The 12,889-nt window shown below is 42.9% G+C and overlaps 1 protein-coding gene across 1 annotated transcript; it reads left to right on the top strand.

Moving 5' to 3' along the window:
* Positions 1-9,609: 9,609 nt before the first annotated feature.
* On the top strand, positions 9,610-12,889 carry fkbp2 (FKBP prolyl isomerase 2). The gene is made up of 3 exons (XM_079580906.1): positions 9,610-9,943; positions 10,552-10,735; positions 12,693-12,889. The coding sequence occupies exons 1-2, from the start codon at positions 9,716-9,718 to the stop codon at positions 10,726-10,728; spliced, it is 405 nt and encodes a 134-aa protein (XP_079437032.1). The 5' UTR covers positions 9,610-9,715; the 3' UTR covers positions 10,729-10,735; positions 12,693-12,889.

The raw sequence follows: 12,889 nt of genomic DNA, 5'->3' as shown, positions 1-12,889 counted from the left end.
TCCTGATACGCCTACGTAACATGAGTGGATATTCTTATTTCCTCCTGTTTTGGCAGGAGTTAGTGTTGCCATGGCAACAGATATTTTAACCCACTGCCGGTGTTGCCCCCTTTAACCGTCTTACATGCCATTAACCAGAGGTGGGAATAAGTGACTAAATGCAAGTCTCGAGTCAAGTCCAAGTCGCGAAGGTTCAAGTCCCAAGTAAGTCCAAGTCAATCGGTCATGGGCTCAAGTCAAGTCAAGTCAAGTCAAGTCATAGCTTTTGTCAAGTCAAGTCAAGTCAAGTCTTGCTTAAGCCGGCAAGTCACCTCAAGTCACAAACGCCAGCGTGTCTAGTTTTCAAAATGTGTTGTAATCTTGAAAATAATAAGTGCTTTCTCAAGATATAGCGATTTCGAAATCTCATGGATTTGGATTTATAGTCTAATTAATATTTAATTGCCATCCATCCATCCATTTTCTTCCGCTTTATCCGGGGCCGGATCGCGGGGGCAGCAGTCTCAGCAGAGATGCCCAAACTTCCCGGTCCACACACACCTCCTCCAGCTGTTCTGACCCCGAGGCGACACCAGGCCAGCTCGGAGACATAGTCCCACCACCGTGTCCTGGGTCTTCCACGAGGCCTTGTCCCACTAGGACATGCCTGGAACACCTCCCGCGGGAGACGACCACCATATTTAATTGCCAAAACATTCAAACTATTTACAAGGGGGGGCCGACTTAAAAAAAAGAAAATGAAACAGAGTCTTTTAAACATGAGCTGCTTTTCCTTGTAGTATGAAATATAAATATAAAATAATATTTTTTATTTTTGTTAGTCTCTGGCAGTTTTTTTGTCAGTGGTTCCCCTGTAATGCCCCAGCCCCTGTATACTCGGATTCGGCCCTGCTCAAAATAGATTCTGCGTAGCCTTCAGTCCAGCTGTCACTGGGCTGTGTGCGGATGCGTAAAATAGTCACTAAATGCTGTAAACTTTGTGTGAATCGTGATCTTTCGACAGTTTCACTCAAATAAATAACTATAAAGTCACAGCGAGTCATTGAGAGTCATTGGCCTCAAGTCCAAGTTAAGTCTCGAGTCACAAACAGCAAGTCCCAAGTAAAGTCAAGTCTTTTCGGAGCTTTGGTCAAGTAACCTCCCACCTCTGCCATTAACACATGGGCAGATGTGTTGGCACTGCACGCATCTCAAATGAGCAAAGTCTTTAACCCCTTAACCCAAACCGTCACCATTTTCTCCAGATCAACTTTACCCAATTCTAAAAGCTTCTCGACTGGGGCGGACAGCCTATTGGCCAGCGTATTTGAAAGCTATGGTCTCAGGTCTTTGGCCACATTTGGTTTAGTGTAATGCTACGTGGATATAGTCACAAAAATGTGACCAAAAAGTAATAAAAATGTTGCAAAAAGGTGACGAAAACGTGATTAAAAACATGACAAAAAGAGTAACAAAAATGTGACCAAAAACGTAACGAAAACGTGACAAACATGTGACAACAAAAATTTGGAAAGAGCTTAGGTCTTAGCTTTCAAAGGCGGAGTTTCACTGGCCAATAGGCTGTAAGCTCTCAGGTCAAGATTTGGGTAAAGCCGAAACTGGAGAAAATGTGCTTGGTTAATGTGGGGGTTAAGAGGTTAAACATCTTGTAGATCAGGAAAAAACGTTGTCAGAATTAATGCTATTGTTGCTTTTCTGGCACGTTTTTCTTCACATGTTGCTTGATATTTAAACATCCAAAACTACTCCAACATATTCAACTTACTTTGTTAAAGACCACCTCTGACGTTTGGCCACCCGAAGGCCGCAACATCTCCACGGAGACGAGCTGGTCGTGTCCCGCTTCCGAGTCAGGTCCGAGCAAAGACCTCACCGCTCACAAAGACACGTCTGTCGGGTTCTGTTTCACCAATACAAACATCCTTTAATGAAATGATCATTTGTATTTCATGCTTCTTATCGGGCGAAATGTTACACAGTACGACTTTAAACTACTAACACATGTTCTAAACCCAACATATCACCACTATCGGAGCAGCCGTCCCCCCTCTGTCGGCTTCTGCACACAGATGCTCTTTACGTCACTTAAAACCTGTCTCTAATTAGCCCTCGCACACAAATATCTGGCAGGTGTAGTTAACGCATATTACCTAGCAACGCAGCAGGGACGAGGACATGCATAGCAACCCTCAGCTCTCCTCCGCCTCGTCTCCAGGTAGAGCCGACCCCTTCAGGAGCGCAGGGAGCCGCAGGATTCCTCACGCTTTCCCACATCTTTGCAAACACCTGCGCTCAAGTCACATAAGGATTTCAAATATTTCATACATTAGATCATTTGGAAATCCCATAATCGCTTTTTTTGTGTGTGTGTAATTTAACAGTTTTGCTCCTCTGTATATTGTAAGAGCAGACTTTTGTGAAGACTGGCATTTGTGCTGGACACCATAAGGACACTATAAATCTTGTTGCCTGACCCTGTCCTAAACTGCTCCCTGAAATCACTGCCACCAGTTTGCCACACTGAAACTTGAAAACGTGCTTTTAAAGGGACTAGATGCAAGTTGGCTATTTTGTACTCACCACTGCCACCTCAGGTAATGCATGTAACTGCATCTTCTATATTAAAAGGGACTATACAGAGATTAAACATGTCAAAATTAAGTATTTTCCTCCCCCTACACGTTCCAGCCATGTCCTAATGTGTAGAATGAGCTCCGACCTGTTCACAATAACTGCCTCTAAAATCCTGCACTGTCACTCAAAAAGGTGTTACTTCAGGTCTGCTGGTGGATAGCTTGTGAACTGCAGGGAATATCAACCCCTTAACTCCCACCTGAACCGAGCACAAAATGGACAAAAATCTGACAAAAAAGTGAGAAAAATTTGACGAAAAAGTGACAAAAAAATCACAAAAAATGGACAAAAAAATGGCAAAAATGGACAAAAATCTGACAAAAAAGTGAGAAAAAATTGACGAAAAATTGACAAAAAAGTTAGAAAAATTTGACGAAAAAGTGACAAGAAATTCACAAAAAATTTACAAAAAAATGACAAAAATTTACAAAAATCTGACAAAAAAATTACAACAAAATGACAAAAATTTACAAAAAATTTACAAAAAATTTACAAAAAAATGACAAAAATGGACAAAAAATTGACAAAAAAGTGAGAAAAAAAATGATGAAAAAGTGACAAAAAAGTCACGAAAATTTGACAAAAATGAGACGACTGCCCAACAAAAAAAGTGAGGAAAAAAAAATCTGATGTGAGGAAAAAGATCCATTTAGTTTTGTAGGTCTTTCAAATGAGGCGTTACACTGGCCTACAGGATTTGGGTAAAGCTGAACTGGAGAAAATGCTCTCGGTTCAGGCGTGAGTTAAGAGGTTAATAAATAGGATTTATGCACAGAAAAAGTATTTTGGGGGTAAATTTTGTCCCTCAGCGCCCCCTAACTAAAATATCTTCCCACGGCTCTGGATATCAGACTTATTTTCGATGTCTCTTTTGGAATAAATTAATACAAAAATCTGAGCCGTTCTTTCTTGAAACCGCATTCAATCTTTTACTTGAAAATGCCACGTTATTTTGAAAGAGTGCCCGTCAGAGTGGACAGGGATCTCACCCACATGTTCACGCGGGTCAGAAGGTCTTCCGGAGTGGACGGCACTGGATTAGGATTACCCGGCCGGATGGACAGGAGCGCCCGGTGACGCACATGCAGGAGGTACTCTCTGACAATAATCCCATACTTGTCGAATACAGTGACTCCGTGCGGATTAGCGGCAGATTACTCCAGGATATGTCCATTTACTCTGGGTCAAGATCAGGGCTAGACATTAACGGGCCCATGTAACGCTAAGTCAGCTCTCATCTACGGGGTTTAGCCTCGTTTTAAATGCTGATCCGTACATGCTGGCATATGCAGCAACACGGGGATATCCCTTTCAAACCTTTGCTGCAGATTTCTGGCATAAACTAGATAGATATAAACTTGATTGATCCCGAAGGAAATTGCAATATTGCCGGCTGCTCACATTCACACAGCACAATTAATAAATTACTAAAATACTATAAAATAAGTAAAAAAAGATACAGACGGCATCTCGTCATAGAAGGGGGCGTGGCTTCGCCGAGGGGGAAAATAGAATCTTTAGAGAAACACCATTTTCCCTCTTTTTAGCCATTTTCTGGTGGAATATGAACTTATTTATCACATAAATAAAGTCAAGTGTAAATCGGGCCCATATGGATATTTTCTCACAGCAGATTGTTCAGTAGAAGTGAAAAAACGGCAGTTGTAGCAAGCGCTAGCTAACCATTAGCATTAGCCCGATGCTAACATGTAGCATCAAGTTAGCATTCTCCGTTTTTTTATGTATTTATGGGCTGTTGAACCACTTTGCTCCTCCCCATGTCTTTGTTTCTTTATTTAGTAGAAACTATGTTCATAATTCAGCATTTGTTGAAGTAGTTTTTGAATAATTAGAGAAAGTTTAGATTTTTCTCCAAATTGTTTTCCCCCTTAACTGTTTTCAAGCATGACTATATATGGGCGATTCCAGTCTGTATCTATACATGGCCAAAATGGAACTCAACAGTCCCGCCTTCTTGATGGTGTCTTAAGTCCAAGGACTTCACTTTGTTCCAATGGAGAGTTAGCCGTGTCTAGTTGAAATAATACGTATTTGAACAGTACATTGCAAACAACATGCAGCGGTTGAATCATGAGCATACCGTAAATGCTCTAATACTGGCCTGTATTCCATTAGCGGCCGGGTCTCTAACAGAGGCCGGGTTCGCGCCTGGCGGAGGCAAATTAAAGCCGGTCTCTAAAACAGGCCGGGGCTTTTATTAGAAACTATAGCGGTAGAAATATTCCCCATGTTAGGAATTTGTCTCATACTGGTGTAAATGAAAACTCAGGTGCAGGAAGTAAACAAACAGGAACCCGGGCCGATGGTGACGCTGCGGAGGAGCTGATCCGAGCGTAACTTTGACACAGATTTAGCCACTTTTCAAACCTCCAGTGACTATATTTGGAAACAGGGCAACAAATGTCGTGTGACCCTCCAGGGTTTTAATAAAGTCACCATCGCGTCTTCAAAGCACGTCCAGCTGCTCCGTGTGCAGGTCAGTCCCACGCCTCAAAATAACTCCTCCCATCAGCGCGAGCGTCTCGTCTTCTCTCGGGTCAGTCTCATGATCGATCACAAACACAAACGCTCCGTCTAAACTCAACTTTTACACAAGATAACAACAAATAATCCAGTCCGCGGTAAAAACGAAACAGAAACCTGCAGTGACATTGATGTCAAAGCTCCGCTAAAAGCAACGAAACACTTCCTGTTGTCCCGACAAAATAAAAGGCGTCAATGTTCCAGCCGCTGGGAGAGGGTTTGAAATGTTCATTAATAAATGAACCTAATATTTTAGGTGCAAATGGACACAAATCTCGTTTTTCTTCGTTTTCCTGGTCGTCCGTTTTGCTCAAATAGAAATAAAGGCCTGTCTCTAATTGTGGCCTGGTTCCAATAAAGGCCTGGTCCTAGATGCCCTTGAGTAAATAAAGGCCCCGGCCTGTATTAGAGCATTTACGGTATACAAAACTCTACAGGATGTAAATACTTCAGAGACTTCTGTGTTTATAACTGTAGCGAAAGACTAACATTAATTTGACGCTTTTAACGTATGAAAATAACGCTCTGAAATCATTTTTACAAAACACCCTTACCTTGAAATTATTATTTTATTTTTTATTTACATTAATACGTCCACAGGAAGTCTTTATCCTTTACTGACAGGAAGTTCATAGGAATAAAAATGAGAAGCGGCATTCGATCCTAACGTATGTGGAAAGTTAGCAAGTTGGCTAGTCCGGGCCAGTTGCTCAAGTGTGTTTTTCCTATAGCCGTTAGCATTAGGCATCAAACATCGCATCAATCCAGATGTTTTCAGCTGTTGTCACCACATTTAGTTTAAAGCCCAGTTAGGAATCATTCATGAATGTACAGACCTTTTGTGATTTTTCTTTAGGTACAAATTAGCCTATCTGAGCTGAGCTAAATGCTAACTAATATTAAATTTTTGCTTTTTGTGTGTCTGATACATAAATAAATAAAATAAAACACATAAATTATATAAATGGCATGTTGAGTCATGTTCTTTATGTGTTGACAGTGCACTTTGAGCTCTTGTTTTCCCCAACGTGGCTTTATACTGAAACAGAATCTGAAAAAGACAAAACCTACCTCGCCATAGTTAAGTATTGTGCCTGGCATCCCTTTAAAAACATTTTTTGTGGGGATAGAACGTTCAATTGGAACAGGTAGGGGATTCAACAGCTAGCAAAATGTATTTTTTAGGAACAGTTCAGCGCATATAAGCCTCTGCCATCCTTTTAAACTTCACATTTGATTTTTTTGAAAAGTCCGTGGCTAATTTCAATTTGATTTTTACGTCGGCACAGGGTGGGGGCAGGACTATAAACACCATTGTATTTACAGAAAGAGCCAGGTCCAGGTTTAATTTGTGGGTTTATTTAGTTGACATGTTTCATACAACTCATTACAAAGGATTATTAATATCCCATCGTTCAAAAAAAGACAAATAAGTTGTTACGGAAAAACTTCTATATCATCAAATCCTACTGTAAGAAACAAACAAACAGATTTTTGTTCAAATTGAACCATTTCCACATATTTAGAAAATGGAATTTTGTCAAATTAAAAAAGTTTAAAAGATAAATTTACTAAATTTGTTGACCCACTGAATAACAATAGTAAGCTTATACTACGGTGAATTTTCTGTTTTCAGGTGTGTTTTTTACAAACAATGAATGACCCTGGAGTTATAAAGGCCCTTGTCCTCTGAAATTACATAAAAATTCTTAAATGTAAACGCAACTAATTACTCCTACGATTAGCTAGGCCCCACACTCAAACAAAACTTCATAAACCCGATATTTCTATTTGTCCATAATATCATGCAGTGTCTAATGTCCAATTATGGATCAGATGCTTCTTTCTTTAACTTCACATTTTTGCTCAATGCCTCCTGCCTTATAACATTAGTCATATTTCAGTGCAACAAATGAATTGAAATGTCAGTCTGACCTTTGCATATAATGTTTATACTAAATAAAAAAAGTTGACCTGTTCTATGCTACGCTTTTGTCTCCCCTAAATAATGCATGATTCCATCGTTTAATACTTCTTTTGGACAGGCCAAGCTCTGAACACTCTCTCGCTCAGGTTGTGCGAGCCGGTGGCTTGCGAGGTCCTCACGGCCGGGTTACGGAACACATGGCGGCACTCTTTGGCGAGCTCAGGGGGAAGTTTCTTGACAAACTCGTGCTGGGCTTTGGTGTAGCTCCTCGGGATGTCCCCTCCACCTGCGCTGACTCTAGTCTTCAATGGGGTGAACGTCCTGGCTCGCTCGGTTTTGGGACACAAGTAGAAGTGGTGCTGTTCTTCGCTGCATTCAGACCGCTGGCACAGGAATTCCTTTTTGCAGGAATCGTTTTCAGAGTGAATCTCCAGGCACTTCTTGCAGGCTCCAAGTTTTCTGACAGCATCCCTTTTCTCCCTTAATTTAAGAGCTTGAAACTTCCTGCAGAAGTACAGCCTTTGCCCGTGTTTAGCGTGACCACAGATGACACACTCAGGAGCAGGGCTGCCCGTCTGCATCACAGTTTTGTCCTGCTGTGGATCCTGCTTCACTTTGGGGCTGTCTTCATCCTGCAGCTGGTCCAGCTGTTCATAAATGGCTTCCTGACTTCTCAGGAAGGCTAAGAGGGTGTCAAAACGATTGCCTTGCTCTGAACTTCTTTCTGCTGCGTACAGAAGCCAGTCCTTCTTCATGGAGTCCGGAAGCTTGCCCTCTAAGGACTTTGTCATGAGGGTGTTCTTGATGGCTCCAGTTTCTCCGAGGTCAGTCAGGTCGATAAAGGCCTTCTCTACCAAGTGGATGAGTTCAATTATCTTCTTAGGCTGGTTACCTTTTACAGAGGGTAGCCTTTGGAGCTCTTCAACAATCTCTATTGCGTTATTTGTCTTGTTACCATAGCGGTTTTCAAGTACTCTGAAGATATCTTCAGCGGTGGAGTAAGTCGACAGCCGAAGATCCCTTGATGTTGCATCATCTATGCTGTCAAGTAGCTGTACTTTTCTCATTTCTTTTGATCCAGTTGGATCTACTTGCTCCTGCAGAGCCTCCCAGTACTTCCTCCAGTGATGGAAGTCTCCTCTGGTGCCGGGAAACTTTGGGAGGGAGGCAGACTTTAACTGTGGAACAGGTGTTGCTGTGTAACCAGAGGTGGTGACACTAGGCCTGTCTTCTTTGCCTCGAACTTTGATAAATTCAGCTTTTCTTGCAGTGAGCTTCATTAATGCCCGTTCCAGCTCGCGGACCCGGGTCTGGAGTGGCTGTTGCTCCTCAGGCGGTGCCCAGGACTTCCACTGTGTGTGGAGGTCCTTGGCTCTTTTGACCAGCTCTCCCAGGTGCTCGATCATGAAGTCAAATATTTCTTTATCTTCACTCGGTGCAATAGCCCTGACATGCTCCACTTCTGACTCTGCAGCCTCGACTGCCAAGCTGATCTCCTCTTCTCCATACTTAGCCCATAGAGTTTTTACAATGAGGTCTTTAAGCTCCATTAATTTCTTTTCACACTCACTTGAAGCCTTCTCCAAGTCGGCCCTCTGCTGGTCAGTCAGCGCACCACCTTCCAGCGCCGACTCAGCAGTGTACTGATCTTCAACATCATCATTGGCCTCAAAGGCTTTATTAGCTTCCATGGTGAGGGTTTTAAAACTGTCCTTGAGTTCCTCTTCGGACATCACAGTGTGCATCCTCAGCACGTTGTTGGCTAAGCGTGAGAATTGGCGTTTTGCATCAGTCCGGTTGGCTTTGAGCTGCACCAGCACCAGGGAGTCGGCCATGTTGACTGCAGTGGGTGAGCAGAGGGAGGTGTCACTGGGGAATTCTTCTCCAGTCTCTTCCTCACTACTTTTTTACAAGTTGAGTAGTTCTGCACTGTTGCCCAAATTAAAAAGGTCAACTGCCCTCAGTAGTTTGACAACAGGATTTCACTCCAATTCCCCGCAGGATTTTACTGTGGGAAGGTGAGAAACCTAGAAGAGAATAAAGGAAAAAGGTTTTGTTGATACAATCAAACAAATGCACTTTCAGAATAATTTGTTCATTTTGTTCCCAAAATATCTACAAGAAAGTAATTTTAAATTAAATACGTTTCAAAGGAGGGATTTTAACTCATAAACTCTTACCAAGAAGCATAAACCACAGACTCTGCTTGTTAAAGCATGGTCTGTGCAGGCCTTAGCTGTTAGCAGCACCTCATGTTGAAGAACAGCCCAGATAAGCAGAGCTTTATTACAGCCTTCAGTCTGCGCTTACCAGCTGTCCTGAGGTCTGCAGAGTTTAAAGTGTCCTCTTCGAGGTCAGTCAAACGGAAGCTTTGCTCACTTTGTGAGCCTTCGGCTCTGGTTCTCACTGCTGTGTGTCTGTTGCAGTCATGGATATCATAGCAGTGGAGGAGCTTGTTCCCAGTCGGACACATAACGCGCAGCACCGTGGGAAGTGCATCCGGGTCAGGATCACTGCTTCCTCTTTCTTCCCCTGGCTCTTCAGCGCTCTGTCCACCTCATCCATCCCTCTCCAGACCTCCAGACCTCACCGCGCGCTCCCTCCTCAGTCATGCGGGTCTTGCTGCTGCTTCTGGCCGTGGCGTTCGCGGCCGTGAGCGGCGCCGACAAGAAGAAGCTCCAGATCGGCATCAAGAAGCGCGTGGACCACTGCCCCATCAAGTCCCGCAAAGGCGACGTGCTCAACATGCACTACACCGGGCGGCTGGAGGACGGCACCGAGTTCGACAGCAGCATCCCCCGGGACCGACCCTTCACCTTCACCCTGGGCACCGGCCAGGTCAGCCTCTAACCGGGGCAGCGGCACTCACTGGGGCAGGGCACTCACTGGGGCAGGGCACTCACTGGGGCAGGGCACTCACTGGGGCAGCGGCACTCTCTGGGGCAGGGCACTCTCTGGGGCAGCGGCACTCTCTGGGGCAGGGCACTAACCAGATCACTGACTCTATCAGTTTAGCTGTAACTAAGTCTTCTCTCGGCTCTCAATGTGCAGCACTGGGAACTTAAGTTTGACTTAAGCTTAGAAGTTAAAACGCAAAGGTTTAGCTCACGTGACGTCACTGTATTGTACAGTTTATAGTTTCAAATAAAGAATTGTAAAGTGGCGGTCGTCTAACCATGGTAAATGTGATAACTCTGATTCTTTTTAAAACTTGGTTTATGGTCTCTAATTACTATCCACAAACAAAAACTGACATAAAGTTCAAATTATTTATCAGTAAAAGTATTTGATGTGAAAGTGTGTTTAAAAGTGGATCCAAGCACAAGGTCCTGTTAAACTCTTCCATGAACTGCCTTGTAATGGTCCGGTTCATGTGTGGATCTTACTCTGCCCCTCGCTGCACTTTGACGTGTGAATGCTCTGCTCATGGCCGCTCTTCTCCACAGGTGATCAAAGGCTGGGACCAGGGTCTGCTGGGCATGTGTGAGGGAGAGAAGAGGAAGCTGGTGATCCCCTCAGAGCTGGGCTACGGAGACCGGGGCGCCCCTCCCAAGATCCCCGGCGGTGCCACGCTGATCTTCGAGGTGGAGCTGCTGAGCATCGAGCGACGGGCCGAGCTCTGAGAGGTCAGTGCCACATTGTGTCACAAAATCAGGCTCTTAAGCAAATAGTGAGTCACAAGGACAGAAATCAACTGCACTGACTGAGCACTGGGGAACAGAAAGCAGATACATGTGAAGTCTAAAGTCTCTATTTGTTTATTTATCCACTTCCTGTTTGCTCCGCTCTGGAAATGGAGTTGATGGTACGGATTTTTCCAGACAACACTATGAACCTGAACACCCTGAATGACCAGGTTATTCCATGAATGGGTTTCTTCTTCTTCTGGCACGGGCATATTCAAAGATGACAATGCCAGGATTCATCACGCTGCGAAAGAGTGGCTCAGGGACATCACTTTCCACACATAGATTCGGCTGCACATCGTCCAGATCTTAACCCCATTGAGAATGTGCTGGAGAAGGCTTTGTGCGGTGGTCACACTCTCCCACCATCAATACAAGATCTTGGTGAAAAATGAATGCAGCACCACAGAGGATGTGAGCTGTGATCAAAGCTAAAGGCGCTCCAACCAAATATTAGAGCGTGTCACTTCTTTTTTTTGTGGCTACATTATTATTTTTGGTCATATGTACCTATAGGTTTTATTTTTTATTTATTTATTTATCTAAAAGGGGCAATGCACTTACACAAAGTACAGTATACTTAAAATGCAGGATTATAGCTCAAGCTAATTTCCATCCTCTGTCCCCAACCGGACCAGGCCACTACACCACTCACTCTGCAAAGCATCAATCAGTCCTTAACACTTGTTCTGCACATTCACCCCTGCACTTTTTTATTTTTTATTTGTAGTTACATACATACAATATCTGACATTAGACAAAGACAAACTTTATGTTGACTAGACAAGTGTGGAGGTGCAGTGTGTGATGGGGTGTGAGTAGTGTGGTTCTGCACTCATTTGAGGGTCCAGGGCAGTGCAGTTCTTACAGTATGGGTGGCTCGGTGGCTTGAGGGTTAGGGAATGTGGAACATGGTGGGACAAAACAGTTGTAGAGGGATGTTGAGGGGAAACAGGTACAGAGATACATCGAGAAATAAGTGCCTGAAGTATAGTGCAGTGAATACAGAAACGAAAAACATAAAAATAAAATAAATAAAAACTTAAAAAAAGATGGTGGACACATAGATTTAAGATATAAATGAATAATGATAGAACAACCGAAGGGGGGAGGGGGGGGGCAATCGAAATGCAAATCTCTATTGTTATTACCGTCACTGCTACCATCATCATCCTTATTTTCACACATACACACCCATGCATATCTATACAGTAGGTGCACATACATGTAAGCAACATTGGATTATGTCAATATTATTATCATTATTATTATAATTTCCATCATTATTTAGTTTTTATTGTTAATTTTATGCAATTCAAAGGGCGGTTGGACGCTAGCATTTGGTTGGCAACACATTGATCCCTCTCGATTAACATGTGTGTGTCTGCCTGCTCGGGTGTGATGCATTAAGAAAGTGGCTTATTACCAGCTCACTTAGTGGTGTGTTATCGATGTGAGAGTTTTGTGGTGGGTTAAAAGCTGAGGGATGATGTGTTGTGGTGTTGAGTTTGTGTAATATTAGGTTAATCATGAACATTATTATTACTGTTAATAAGTTTGTAAGAAATATCATCGGTATTTGGTTGTGATTGGATGAACAAACCTGCCATATTATTTTTATACCTGAAAGTCCTTTCTCCTGGCCAACATCACGCTCGTATTTTTGAATATTGTCACCAATTTTGGACGCCTTTCAGAGAAATAATTGAACCTTCGTTAATATGCACTGACAGAGAACACAGTCAACTTTGTTTCATGTAGATTCTCCTTGTAAGAAAGATAGTATTAGCCAAAGAATAAGTCAAAAACATTTTCAGTTTGATAATTACCACCATGTCATTTTTCAGTTACCCTTGATTATGATATCTTGTGTAAATAGTGTGTTCTTGTGTGTGCTTCAGGATTCACAGATGACGTCCGTGACCTCTGGACTCTGCAGACGACCCCTTTACTTGACGCCTTTCATAGTCTCCCATACATAGACGTACATGTCGCATCATGTTTTTGGTCATTCATGTCGATTTAATACTAATTAACCTTGTCTGGATTAAGATACTGTATGATTTTGTTATAATAAAAGGTGAAAGGGAGCAGAGTG

Source organism: Gobius niger, assembly GCF_951799975.1.
Source record: "Gobius niger genome assembly, chromosome: 22".
Classification (NCBI taxonomy): domain Eukaryota; kingdom Metazoa; phylum Chordata; class Actinopteri; order Gobiiformes; family Gobiidae; genus Gobius; species Gobius niger.
The sequence above is the reverse complement of the archived record's forward strand: the minus strand, read 5'-3'. Positions and strand labels throughout refer to the sequence as shown.